Source organism: Cherax quadricarinatus, chromosome 87 (genome assembly GCF_038502225.1).
Source record: "Cherax quadricarinatus isolate ZL_2023a chromosome 87, ASM3850222v1, whole genome shotgun sequence".
NCBI lineage: Eukaryota > Metazoa > Arthropoda > Malacostraca > Decapoda > Parastacidae > Cherax > Cherax quadricarinatus.
The window spans coordinates 12154984-12170290 of record NC_091378.1 but is presented as its reverse complement, the minus strand read 5'-3'; the positions used below and the strand labels follow the sequence as shown (position 1 = coordinate 12170290).

The window sequence follows — 15307 nt, the reverse complement described above, 5'->3', positions numbered from 1 at the left end:
GACTCAGAGGGAAAATTCCTAGGTATCCACCTTGACAGTAGCCTTAAGTTCTGGACACATATACAACAAATCACCAAGAAAATCTCCAAGACTGTAGGCATACTGTCAAAGATAAGGTACTATGTTCCACAAACAGCTCTCCTGGCATTGTACCATTCACTCATGTACCCTTATCTTACATAAGGAATTTGTGCATGGGGATCAACAACATCCAATCACCTAAAACCCCTAATAACTCAGCAAAAGGCAGCAGTAAGAATGATAACGAATTTCCACTCCAGCCAGCATACTCCACCAATTTTCAAAAGTCTGAATCTGCTCACCATTAAGAACATCCATACTTATTCATGTGCCTGCTTCATTCACAGTACAATACACACAAATATAAACCCTCCATTCAAACTTCTCCTCACCATCTTAAACAGGACACATGACCACAACACAAGACACAGATCTCTTTTTGATATACCTCGTGTCCATATCACACTGTGTAAAAACTCTATGCACATAAAGGGCCCCAAAATATGGAATTCATTACCAGAAGATATTAAAATAACCCGATCTGAAAATCAATTTAAGACTCTTCACAAAAGCCACTTAATCACCCTAGACTAAACGCTAAATACTCAGTACACACATACTCACTTAATTACTCCCACATCATAACTTCAACAATCACTGTGAACCTTTTATCCATTGTTGACAGAAATATAATTGAATCATTGTTTTCACAAAAAGCATTTTAGAATATATGAATATATCTTTTGTCTTATACAAATTTGATTGGCTTATAATTAATAATCTTCTGTACAACTATGAAATAATTACTATCCTACTGTACAACTATGATATAATCCTTAGTGTTAAGTAGTAAGTAAGTAGTCTGTAAGTCAATAATGTTAAGTTGGCCCATAATGCCTAGACATAATAGAGGCTCTCTTTGCATTGCAACCCACTATTGTAAACACAAAATCTCAATGTACTGTTTGCAAAGACATAAAATAAATAAATAAATTGCATTCTTCATGTGTGTTTATTTTACAGAAAAGCAATTGGAAGTTTATTCCAGTTTGCTGGAAGGAAGTCGGACACACAACTACACGGTATACCTAAAGGAGGATCCACAGTTCTTGGCTTGGCATTATAGTAAAAATACTCGCATCAGCCAGATCTCCATACTTGCTGCCGAAGGCTACGTATTTAAAGATTTTAAAAATTACATTGATTATATGAAGAAGAAAGGAGCCACTGACTGTACGTATTACACGAATCCTTCAGCTTTATGGATCTTAGTTACAGTAACAATCATACATATGCACTCACCAAAGTCAGCATGCAAATATTTAACACACTGATTCATACTCAAATTTCCCTGAAGGACAAATACTTTTAGTAATTATCGTGCCCTTGAGGTTGCTGAGTATTTGAGTGCTGAAGAATATTACCAAGCTGTATCTCAGTTGTGACTTCTTTGTGGAAGAAAGTTGTTGAGCATTTGCTCTCTAGTAATTATTTGTTTTTGAGGTATTTGTTTTGTTTTTGCCAGTTACTTGTGATAATGGTGCATGGCCTTCAGATTATACATGTAAAATAGTAGTGATAATAACATCACATTTTAGGTAGTAGGTTGGTAGACAGCAACCACCCAGGGAAGTACTACTGTCCTGCCAAGTGAGTGTAAAATGGAAGCCTGCAGTTGTTTTACATGATGGTAGGATTGCTGGTGTCTTTTTTCTGTCTCATAAACATGCAAGATTTCAGGTACGTCTTGCTACTTATACTTGCACTTAGGTCACACTACACTTGGATGTACAGTAAGGCCCCGCTTTACGGCGTTTCGCCTTATGGCGTTCCGCTAATACGGCGATGTCAAATTATGACCAAAATTTGCTATACGGCAAGCGGTCATTTAAATACGGCGCCCCCCCACCCGGTTTGTTTACATTTTCCGTGACCACATCTATTATGTCAGGAAACTTATATGTACTCTGATAATTATACTTATGTGTACCTGTACTTAAATATACTTACACACTGTGCTGGTGTGCAGGTACACATTAAAATCGCTAAGTCTCTCTCTACTCATGACGCCAATACTACGTAATAATAATCACTCTTGGGCACACTAAATGTCTTATTTTACATCAATATAGGCATTTTCATTAATCCATCTATGATATTTTCCTCAAAATTACATATGAAACCCATTACATAGCATATAAACATGATACATACACTCAGAATAAAAATTGATGTAAATATGAGATTTGTTTACAAAGCAGCTGTGTAGGTAGTGTCGGAAGAATTACGTTTTCTCTAGTCAAACACTGGGGGGTAACTGTAGAAAAATATTCTTTTCGTATGCCCTTACTCTATGTATAGCAGTTCAGGACCCTTGTGGGTTTAGTGCTTTTTATAATAATAATAATAATAATAATAATAATTATTATTATTAATAATAATATTATTAATAATAATAATAATAATATTATTATTATTATTATTATTATTATTATTATTATTATCATTATTAATATTATCTTCATTCACTCTAAAAATGGTGTGTTGCTGTTTGTTTATTCTGAACTAACTTGTACACAATGTAAGAGTATTTGTATTGTGAGGTAATTATTATTAAAATAAAAAAATATTGAGGTAAATGTTTTACAAACTCTTACAAATGGACGTGAATGAACTAAAAGTAGACACACATTAATACGCATTTCGCCTGACTGAGTGATCGTCCACTACCTGTTCAGTTTGTGTTCTTACATTGTCTCAACTCTGTATCTCGTTCTCTCTCTCGTTTACCCTTTCGTTAACTAGTTGGCTCTCATTGACGATGGCGTCTAAGGTTAGCTGTAATAAAAAGAGAAGTCGTAAGCCTCTTGCTTTAAGTGCCAAGTTAGAGGATGATGGTGTGCCATTTTGATTTTATTCAATAAACACCCTGCCACTCACCTCTCACACATTAATATTAATATTTTAAGGTAAGTAATAAGCGTACTCTGTGTGTATCTTACCTTTTATTGTGTTTTTAATGCCTATTTCTATTGCTAACTTAATATAAGTTAGTGTAAACTTGTTGTATGGCATTTATTGCATATTTTATAAGCTCTGATAATAATACTTGTGGAGCCGGGTGGAGGGACAACATTACGTTTTCTCTGTTCAGCCATCAGAGAAAATGTTTATGAATCTGCGTTTGACCCAGCCACTCCCCCACTCAGCTTTTGTTTACAATTTTCGGTATGAATTATTCATTACTTCTACCTTCGTTTATGATGGCATCTAAAGATAGTTGTTAGAAATGATTAAATTCAGTGAACAAGGCATGTCGATGTTAATATGGCTCTGGGCCACAGTGTAGGTAGCCGGTAGGTGTAGCCCAGGCTACACCTACCGGCTACCTACACTGACTTTATACAAATAAATACTACTCACCTCTCTTCCTATATTAAGACTACACATATTTTAAGGTAAATAATGAGTGTACTGTATGTGCATTTTACCTCTCTGGGATGTTTTAAACATCGTATATTAAGTATGAGATGGGGAGCCAGTGCTACCTACACCTGGGCTACCTGCACGTGACTTCCTACAAATAAGTACTACTCACCTCTCTCCCTACATTAAGATTACAAATACTTTAAGATAAGTAATGAATTTACTGTGACTGTATTTTACTTAGTGTGTTTTTAATGCCTAGTTCTATTACTAACTTAATATAATTTAGTGTAAACTTGTTGTCTGGCATTTATATGCATTTATAAATGGAAAAAAATGGAGTTCTGCCTTCCAGCGATGTCTGCTTTCCGGCGACAGCCTGAAACCTAACCCGCCGTATAAGTGGGGCCCTACTGTACAAACATATACAAGTACCATCTGACTTACGACCGAGCTTGGTTCCAACCAACTGGTCGTAAGTCAAAATGGACGTAAGTCGAACCTTTGAAAATTGCTGACATACTGGGTAGGGCATAATGTCAAACCTTTGCTATATAAACTACCTACAGAGTATTGTAATGTACAATCATTATTTCATCCTTTTTACCATAATTTACTTCTATTGATATATTTTAATCATTTATGTACCGTATATTATGTATACATGGCAATGAACTGTATTGTAAATTTTACATCTCGTACAGTATCTTATGTTACTGTATCTTTAAGTATTGTTGACACAGTGGAATGGGAGAATACCACTGGTAGTGTCATCTTGGCAGAATGTCCTATAACCTATGGCCTAAATAAAGAGAAACTCTGGAACACGTGTAATACGTATTCAGCTGGCTGGCTAGCAGGCCGGCTGGGTGGGTGGGGGGGTGGTTGGCTGCCTAACTGGCTGAATTTGGATCTCTCTCCTTCTGTATCTCTCTCTTTCTTTCTCTGTATCTATCTATCTCTCTCTCTGTATTTCTCTTTCTCTGTATTTCTCTCTCTCTGTATTTCTTTCTCTGTATTTCTCTCTCTCTCTTTCTCTTTATCTCTCTCTCTTTCTCTTTATCTCTCTCTCTTTCTCTGTCTCTCTGTCTCTGTCTCTCTGTCTCTGTCTCTCTGTCCCTCTGTCTCTCTGTCCCTCTGTCTCTGTGTCTCTGTGTCTCTGTCTCTCTGTCTCTCTGTCTCTCTCTCTGTCTCTCTCTCTGTCTCTCTCTCTGTCTCTCTCTCTCTGTCTCTGTCTCTGTCTCTGTCTCTGTCTCTCTCTGTCTCTGTCTCTGTCTCTGTCTCTGTCTCTGTCTCTGTCTCTCTCTCTCTCTCTCTCTCTCTGTCTCTGTCTCTGTCTCTGTCTCTCTCTGTCTGTCTCTCTCTCTCTCTCTCTCTCTCTCTCTCTCTCTCTCTCTCTCTCTCTCTCTCTCTCTCTCTCTCTCTCTCACACACACACACACACAGGTGCACATAAGTAAAGTTATACATAGTGTAAATTACGTAGGATAACCCCAAAAATCCAGACAAAGTGCTATACAGTGCTAGGGTGTTCGGAAGAGGGGTGGGATTAAATTATGGGGAATTAAATACAAAATGGGAATTGACACAGTTACTTTTTGCTGATGATACTGTGCTTATGGGAGATTCTAAAGAAAAATTGCAAAGGTTAGTGGACGAATTTGGGAATGTGTGTAAAGGTAGAAAGTTGAAAGTGAACATAGAAAAGAGTAAGGTGATGAGGGTATCAAATGATTTAGATAAAGAAAAATTGGATATCAAATTGGGGAGGAGGAGTATGGAAGAAGTGAATGTTTGTTTTCAGATACTTGGGAGTTGGCGTGTTGGCAGATGGATTTATGAAGGATGAGATAATCATAGAATTGATGAGGGGAGAAAAGGTGAGTGGTGCTTTGAGGTATATGTGGAGTCAAAAAAAAGTTATCTATGGATGCAAAGAAGGGAATGTATGAAAGTATAGTAGTACCAACACTCTTATATGGCTGTGAAGCTTGGGTTGTGAATGCAGCAGCAAGGAGGCAGTTGGAGGCAGTGGAGATGTCCTGTCTAAGGGCAATGTGTGGTGTAAATATTATTCAGAAAATTTGAAGTAGGTGTGGAGCTAATAAAAGTATTAGTCAGAGGGCTGAAGAGGGGTTGTTGAGGTGGTTTGGTCATTTAGAGAGAATGGATCAAAGTAGAATGACATGGAGAGCATTTAAATCTGTAGGAGAAGGAAGGCGGGGTAGGGGTCGTCCTCGACAAGGTTGGAAGGAAGGGGTAAGGGAGGTTTTGTGGGCGAGGGGCTTGGACTTCCAGCAGGCGTGCATGAGTGTGTTTGATAGGAGTGAATGGAGATGAATGGTATTTGGGACCTGACGATCTGTTGGAGTGTGAGCAGGGTAATATTTAGTGAAGGGATTCAGGGAAACCGGTTATTTTTTTATAGCCGGACTTGAATCCTGGAAATGGGAAGTACAATGCCTTCACTCTAAAGGAGGGTTTCGGGATATTAGCAGTTTGGAGGAATATGTTGTGTATCTTTATACCTACAGTGGTCCCTCAATTATCGTCCATAATCCGTTCCTGGAAGTGGGACTATTATCGAAATGGATGATTTACGAATCAATTTTCCCCATAAGAAATAACGTAAATGCAATTAATCCGTTCCTGACACCCAGAAGTCAGACACTGCAGCATCATGGGATCTTGTTACAAAGAATTCTTCAACACTTGTTCAACCTTTGGACGAAGACCTACTTCGACTAGTGGATGGTACCACTATGACCCCGCCTCCGCCTGCTTCACCTCACCTCACCTCACTACAGTATATAAGCCACGTCTACGGCCCTATGCTGTACATTCTACAAGATTGATGGACTGAACACATCGACTCCAGGCTGAGCGACTGATTACCTCATACTCCTCCTCTCCTTACACCTTCCTCTATGTATTGGACTGATGAAGCCACTGTGTGGCGAAATGTTTCCTGAATAAAGATTCCCATATGCTGCGTAAGTGTCTCAGTCCTCAACTTGTCGGTTTTTCAAACCATTCATCACAACTGTCAGACACTGCAGCATCATGGGATCTTGTTACAAAGAATTCTTCAACACTTGTTCAACCTTTGGACGAAGACCTACTTCGACTAGTGGATGGTACCACTATGACCCCGCCTCTGCCTGCTTCACCTCACCTCACTACAGTATATAAGCCACGTCTACGGCCCTATGCTGTACATTCTACAAGATTGATGGACTGAACACATCAACTCCAGGCTGAGCGACTGATTACCTCATACTCCTCCTCTCCTTACGCCTTCCTCTTTGTATTGGACTGATGAAGCCACTGTGTGGCGAAACGTTTCCTGAATAAAGATTCCCATATGCTGCATAAGTGTCTCAATCTTCAACTTGTCGGTTTTTCAAACCATTCATCACAATTTTTTCTCTTCATCTTCCCAATACCTCTAACTCCCCATCTAACAACTCTCCTCTTCTATTTTTAACTGTCAAATCCATTCGTTCTCTAGGCTTTCTCAACTTAGTAATCTCACTCCAAAACTTTCTTATTCTCAGTAAAATTTGTTGATAGCATCTTACCCACTCTCTCATTTGCTCTCCTTTTACATTAGTTCACCACTCCCTTTCTCTTCATATACTCCTCCCTCCTTATATCACTTCTATTTTGTAAAAGCCTCTCATATGCACTTTTGCTCTTGTACTACTCTCTGTACCTCATTCCACCAATCGATCCTCTTCCCTCTCACACCCACTTTACTGTAACCATGCACTTCTGCAGAACTCTCTAACACTACATTCTTAAATCTACCCTTTCAACCTCATTTCTTATACTCTCACTTGCCCATCTTTATACAATAGTTTATATCTTACCCCTAACTGCTTCCTTGTTAAGTTTATAAACCTTCACCTCTCTCATTTCCTGATGCTGTTTTCCTTGTAACCCATGTACCTTTTACTCTCGCTGTGGCTACAATTAAAAATGATTTGATATATCTGTTGCCCCCTCTATAAATATTCACATCCTGAAGTTACCCATGAACTTTTTCTCTACCAATACATTGTGCAATAATCTACTGTCATTATGCCCTGTATCATATCTCGTGTACTTATTTATCCCTTTTTCCTTAAAAAATATATTACCTGTTGCCAAACCTCTTTCTATACAAAGTTCAATTGAAAGCTTCCCCCCCCCCCCCATTATCATTTACCCCTAACATTCTGTTCTATGTTAAATATACAGTTCAGCATAAATTTAAAGTTAGGCAATTTTTTAAACAATTTAGGTATTTTCATTCGATTCAAAATGATTTATATTCAACAGTGACGGACACCCATGGGAACCACGGTTATCCTGTTGACATTCCTAATATGGAACCAATTTTTGTAGCAGCTGGGCCATCATTCAAGAGAGGATTTAAGGCCCCAGATTTCAGCAATATAGATACATACATGCTTCTTTGTCATCTGCTAAACCTTGCTCCAGGACCAAACAATGGAACTGCTGACAACATCTCATCAATTCTCGTTGAGCCAATATCGTCGACACTCATTCGTCCGCTCTCAGTTACACTAGGTGAGAATTTGTCATAGATATTACATACAAGCCATCTTTCAGTTAATTAAAATCAATGAATTTGTTTTTGTTTGCATTCAGTTGAATAGTCATTGGAAAAACAATTAGTCATTGGAGAAATAATAGGTTCTTATGTGATCCATGTTCGTGCATATAATCCAGGATTGATAGGTGTATTTTTTACTTTTTAATGTTATTTTTAAAGATAGGACTTTTTTCAAGCTGTAAAGCGAATTTATCATTTTAATATTTTGTGTAATAAATTTCTAGCACATTGAAAATTTGTTTTCTTAGACATAGCTGAAAATTTGTTTTCTTAGACATAATTAATCTGTGTATAACACTATAAAAGTTTATGTAGCTGTCCATGGTAGGTAAATAATAAACAAAGGAAATGTTGTTTTAGTGCCAGGAATGCCTGCATTGTTTATTCTGGACCCTGTTTGAAATTGGCATATTTTGAAATTTGTGTGAAATTGGCCAAATTACCAATTTCTGATCACCTTAAATCATATCCTCCCTGATTCTACACCTTTCCAGAGAGTACACATTCTGTGCCCTCTTTCTATCCTTATAAGAAAGATTTCTGATGCACTGGATCAACTTTGTCATCCTTCTCTGTTTTTGAGCACATTAATGTTCATTCTATAAAATGGTGACTAGAACTGCACAGCAAACTCTAAATGAAGCCTTGGCAAGGATACATGAAGAATAACCTTATTAGATTTTGCCACCAAAGCTGCTAGTTCGTTGTGCATCTCATATCCATCCTATGGATGGTAGAGCAAGAGCATATGAATACACAAAAGGCCTTAGAACTAGGCTCCAAAAGGATTAACAGGCATGTATCTGGATTTCTATGTACAGTTGGCTTACCTGTTAGGAGCAAATTTAAGAAATTTACTTAACCCTTTGAGGGTCCTTCCTGTCGTTCTATGGCTTTGAAGCCAGGGTTCAAGCTGTAGGTCTACGCCATGAGCTCAGCTCACTCAGATAAGCTGTGAGCGGTAAATTTGGACCTAGATTTGAGAGAAGGCATCTATGTGGTAAGCGTGTACCATATAAAACCAATCCTGCAGCATGCAGTGCATAATGAGAGAAAAATTGTGACCATGTTTTTGGATTAAAACAGCAAGTTTGCAGTGTATTTTCGTATGGTTTTTACAGTTGTATTTGCGGTTTCTTGGTCTCATTTTATAGAACAAAAGATGTATTACAGAAATGGAGACGATTTTGATTCATTTTAGTAAATAAAATGGCTTGAAACTTGCTCAAAGTAGCAGAAATGTTTGATTTTTGCTGATGTTCAAGAGTGAAAAATGATGTCATGAATGCGCTGATATAATTCATACAATTATTACAGTATTTCATAACAATAAATCTTCTATTAATTAGTGTGAATAAAAATTCATTATATGAATAAAAAATCATAATGGAATTCATTTGTAAATCCTGGAAACATAACTAATAAATAGCGGAAATGTTATTTTAGTGCCAGGAATGCCTGCATTGTTTATTCTGGACCTTATTTCAATTGAACTTTGTATAGAAAGAGGTTTGGCAACAGGTAATATATGTTTTAAGGAAAAAGGGATAAATAAGTACACGAGATATGATACAGGGCATAATGACAGTAGATTATTGCACAATGTATTGGTAGATAAAAAGTTCATGGGTAACTTCAGGATGTGAATATTTATAGAGGGGGCAACAGATATATCAAATCATTTTTAATTGTAGCCACAGCAAGAGTAAAAGGTACATGGGTTACAAGGAAAACGGCATCAGGAAATGAGAGAGGTGAAGGTTTATAAACTTAACAAGGAAGCAGTTAGGGGTAAGATATAAACTATTGGTATAAAGATGGGCAAGTGAGAGTATAGGAAATGAGGTTGAAAGGGTAGATTTAAGAATGTAGTGTTAGTGTTCTGCAGAAGTGCATGGTTACAGTAAAGTGGGTGTGAGAGGGAAGAGGATCGATTGGTGGAATGAGGTACAGAGTAGTACGAGAGCAAAAGTGCATATGAGAGGCTTTTACAAAGTAGAAGTAATATAAGGAGGGAGGAGTATATGAAGAGAAAGGGAGTGGTGAACTAATGTAAAAGGAGAGCAAATGAGAGAGTGGGTAAGATGCTATCAACAAATTTTACTGAGAATAAGAAAGTTTTGGAGTGAGATTACTAAGTTAAGAAAGCCAAGGAAACGAATGGATTTGACAGTTAAAAATAGAAGAGGAGAGTTGTTAGATGGGGAGTTAGAGGTATTGGGAAGATGAAGAGAAAAAATTGTGAGGAACTGTTAAGTGTTGATGAAGATAGGGAAGCTGTGATTTCGAGAATTAGGCAGGGAAATATAACATCTAGAAGTGAGGAAGAGCTAGATGTGATTATGGGGAGGAATATGAGGCAGTGGGTAGAATGAAAGGTGTTAATGCAGCTGAGATTTATCTGATCAAAAAAGAAATGTTAAAAGAAGGTGGGGATATAATTTTGGAATGGTTGGTGATTTTATTTATTAAATGTATAAAGGAGGGGAAGGTACCTAGAGATTGGGAGAGAGCATGCGTACTTCCTTTGTATAAAGGCAAAGGGGACAAAAGAGGGTGTAAAAATTATAGGGGAATAAGCCTGTTGAGTATGGCAGAGTTATTATTGAAAGAATTAAGAGTAAGACGGACAACAGGATGTTTCAAAAAACGCGATTCTAAAAGCTTAGAGATCTCCAGTGAATACTAGCATCCAGCCTGTTACTGGGTTTTCGTAACAAGTAGTCAGTATCCTTGTCCAATTATCCATTAGAATTCAGTATGAATTAATAGTTCTTCAGGGTTACAACTGGTAGGCTACTAACTAGAGAAATTAAAATTTAATAAATTTATTAAGTCTAGAGGTATATTATCAAATTAAATTAAATTAAATTAAATCACAGTAATCAAAATAATATCACTTCTCTCAAGTACAATATTATTGTGCTGAAAGCACATATCACATTTATAATTCTTAAGTACCGTCTGGTACATTAACATTTAATAAGATATTACAAATATGTACAAGTAAGTATGTATGTGTGTAAGTGCTCTAAGTAGTTCGCTATGTCTCACGACTCGACTAGACTTAAACAAGTGACTGACAAAGTCCTCAAATAAACTAACTTCTTGACCAACTGGCAATCAGAACAGTCTGCTTGAACAATAAAAAGAATGCTAATCCCAATAGCAATATAACAAGCAACTGCGACACAGAATCAGGAACAAGGAGATAATATAACGACACTAAGCAGGGACCATCTGCAGATCCTCCACAAGTCACAAAACTCCCATACTACTGAATCTAAGTTTAGCATAAGAAAATCCCCGAATGTGATAATACACAGATACCAGTACAAATTAGGTCAGAAGCTACAGCTCAGGACCTGAGATGTTTCAAGTGTCTGTGACACACAACCTCAGTACAACGTCGAAAATCACTAAGTCTATACAATATTCTGTGAACAGAGTTCTACAGAACTAACAAGAATAATGAGACAATCTGTCCAACCACCAAGAGAGTCTAGACCAGACTGAATACTTCAGGCGAGGTGAGGACACCCCCCCCTCGATCACGTGATAGCTCCGTGGGTTGCTGCCCAGCAACAACGAGAAGCCGGCAGGGAAACGAGCCACAAGCGATAATTACAGTAGTTAGACAATCAAGACTTGAACTGAGCACATAATATGTAACATCCTACCTAACAACATAACTACGTCAAATAACAATATAAAGCAATGCATTTACGACTTAGCTATTATCGCAAATATAAGCAATATAAAATTATATGAAAAGATAATAATTATATATATACATAATAATCATTGCAACCCATTCAGGGGTTGCAACACCCCCTCAACACGACAAACGGTCGCACTAGAAGTTGCATTAATGTCTTTCACATTATTATTGATTACTCATATCAATACAATTTAATATAAACATTAATCAGTCTCTCTCTTGTGCCAAGCACCTCTACAATTTCACAGCGTCTGTACACTAAGATATGCCCCTAGTACTAGGGCAGTACACGGTATCGTATCTCCGCATACTCGTGGTTATGTACATCAGTGTAGAGACAGGATAGCGTAGACGAGCAGTTGTGTTATAGACAGGAGACAGCATTCCACTCTTAAGTAGTGGCTGTGGAATGCTATGCAGTATGGACATCTGAGTATGAAACAGCTTAAGGTGTGCAGTGAGGGGGAAGGTCTGCGGCAGGACAGTGTTCCGCCAAGCAGTAACATCTCCCACACGACACTACCCACTCAACACTCAGCTTATGTCTCCTTACACACAACAATACTGTGAATATATAAATATAATAATTAGACATGAGTATATATAGTTAATATGGCCTGGAGGGATTAAGTTACTTTACTGAATTTGACATAGCAAGTAACAAAAGGAATTTGGGCATTAAAATTACGTTAATTTAATGTAACTGATAATTATTAAGGACGTGACAGAGCGTCGGCAATTACATTACAATGACCACTTATGTGTTTTATACTAATAGAATAAGGTTGGATTCTGAGGGCCCACCTCATGATCCTAGCATTTTTACTTTTCATAGTGTTAATATAAGTGAGTGGATTGTGGTCTGAAAAAACGTTAATTTTAAATGGGGAAGTGCCCAAATATACGTCAAAATGTTCCAAGGACACCACAAGAGCTAGAGCCTCTTTCTCAATATAGTGAACCCCCGCATACCGTTGGCCTTACATAACATTAAATCTGCATACTGATACATTTTATCGCTAAGATTTTGCCTCACATACCGCTAAAAAACCCGCTCAACGCTGTTCGTCCGAGACACGTCTATGTGAGGCCTGAGCCAGCCTCACATGTTCCGCCGGTGGCATTGTTTACAAGCCAGCCTCCGCGGTAACATCCAAGCATACAATCGTAACATTTCGTATTATTACAGTGTTTTTGGTGATTTTATCTGCAAAATAAGTGACCATGGGCCCCAAGAAAGCTTCTAGTGCCAACCCTGTGGTAAAAAGGGTGAGAAATATTATCGAAATACTGTGGTACCATGGTCAACTGCTGATGCTGCTGCTGCTGCTGTAGCACTGTCAGCTGCTGCTGCTGCTGTACCACCGTCAGCTGCTGCTGCTGCTGTACCACTGTCAGCTGCTGCTGCTGCTGCTGTTGTAGTACCGTCTGCTGCTGCTGTAGTACCGTCTGCTGCTGCTGTAGCATCGTCTGCTGCTCCTGTAGCATCGTCTGCTGCTGCTGTAGCACTGTCAGCTGCTGCTGCTGCTTCTGTACCACCGTCAGCTGCTGCTGCTGCTGCTGTAGTACCGTCTGCTGCTGCTGTAGTACCGTCTGCTGCTGCTGTAGCATCGTCTGCTGCTGCTGTAGCACTGTCAGCTGCTGCTGCTGCTGTAGCACTGTCAGCTGCTGCTGCTGCTGTAGCACTGTCAGCTGCTGCTGCTGCTGTAGCACTGTCAGCTGCTGCTGCTGCTGTAGCACTGTCAGCTGCTGCTGCTGCTGCTGTAGCACCATTGTTGGTGTGGCTTATTGAGAATACCAAGAAACAATTAACCCCAGAGGGTTAGCCACCCAGGATAACCCAAAAAAGTGTGTCATCAAAGACTGTCTAACTTATTTCCATTGGGTCCTTAATCTTGTCTCCTAGGATGCAACCCACACCAGTCGACTAACACCCAGGTGAACAGGGAAAAATGCCTGGAACTAGTGCTCATATTGGTGAATTTAAAGCCAGCAAAGGTTGGTTTGAGAGATTTAAGAATCGCTGTTGCTGGATCAGTCAGCTGCTGCTGCACCACAGTCAGCTGCTGTTGCACCATCAGCTGTTTCTGAACATGACTCGTCCCGAACCTGTCCGTCCAGCCTGAGCGCCTGCCTTGCCGTCATTGTTTACAAGCCAGGGTGGCTGGTTGCATGCATACATTCGATACATTTTGTATTATTCCATTATTTATAGTGCTTGTAACTGCTAAATAAGCCACCATGGGCCCAAAGAAAGCTTCTAGTGCCAACCCTGTGGTTAAAAGGGTGATAAATACTATCGTACCACAGTCAGCTGCTGCTGCACTACGGTCAGCTGATAAATTGGACCAGTCAGCTGCTGCTGCACCACAGCTGCTGCTGCACCACAGCTGCAGCTGCACCATGGTCAGCTGTTGCTGCACCCAGCTGCTGCTGCACCATGGTCAGCTGCACCACAGCTGTTGTTGTTGCTGCACCACCATCAGCTGTATTACTCGAAGATGTGGAGAGTGTGTTGTTGGTGTGGCTTAACGTGAAACAATTACCGAGAAACAATTAACCCCGGAGGGTTAGCCACCCAGGATAACATTTTCGTCGAGTGGTTCAATGAAGTGTTTGGCCCTAGTGTGAAGAATTACCTCCTTGAAAAGAAATTGGATCTCAAGTGCCTCCTAGTAATGGACAATGCACCTGCTCATCCTCCAAACTTGGATAACCTAATTCTGAAGGAGTTTGGGTTCATCACAGTAAAGTTCTTGCCCCCGAATACCACTCCTCTCCTCCAGCCCATGGACCAGCAAGTCATTTCAAACTTTAAAAAACTCTACACCAAAGCAATGTTTGAAAGGTGCTTGAATGTGATCTCAGACACTCACTTGACCCTATGAGATTTTTGGAAAGAACACTTCAGTATTCTCCATTGCATAAGCCTTATAGGTAAGGCTGGGAGGGAGTGACTACCAGGACTTCGAACTCTGCTTGGAGAAAATTGTGGCCAGATTGTGTCCACAAGAGGGATTATGAAGGGTTTGAGGCAGCCCATGATGAGCCTATGTCAGTTGTGAACTCTATTGTCGCACTGGGGAGTTCCATGGGGTTGGATGTGAGTTTGGAGGATGTGGAAGAGTTGGTGGAGGACCACAACAAAGAGCTAACCACTGAGGAGCTGCAAGAGCTTCAGCAGGAAGAGCAACAGATCGCAGCTCAGAATCTTGCTGCAGACGAGGAGGAAGAGAGATGGAAGAAGGTGCCTTCTTCAGAAATTAAGGGGTTTTTTGAAATGTGGGGTAGGATGGAAAGATTTATGGAGAAACATCACCCAGAGAAGGATGTTGCAAGCCATATCGGCAACTTGTACAGTGACAGAGTTTTGGCCCATTTTAGGAAGTTTTAAAGAGACGCCAGAAACAGAGCTCTCTGGACACTTTTTTTGCGAGACAGGACTCCAGTGACTCTCAAGGTGGTCCTAGTGGCATTAAGAAACAGAGAAGAGAAGTAACCCCAGAAAAGCAATTGGT

The 15307-nt window shown here is 39.4% G+C and overlaps 1 protein-coding gene across 5 annotated transcripts in view; it reads left to right on the top strand.

Annotated features, from left to right (window-relative positions):
• LOC128703811 (bis(5'-adenosyl)-triphosphatase enpp4-like) overlaps positions 1-15307 on the top strand; it is a 260010-nt gene that overhangs the window by 166784 nt on the left and 77919 nt on the right. For 4 of the 5 annotated variants that reach the window (XM_053798654.2, XM_070103755.1, XM_070103752.1 and 1 more), the window contains 2 exons: positions 1045-1254; positions 7771-8022. In XM_053798654.2, the coding sequence (XP_053654629.2) occupies positions 1045-1254; positions 7771-8022 (462 nt within the window). The remainder of the gene's footprint in view (positions 1-1044; positions 1255-7770; positions 8023-15307) is intronic. The other variant, XM_070103754.1, reaches the window with a different exon arrangement.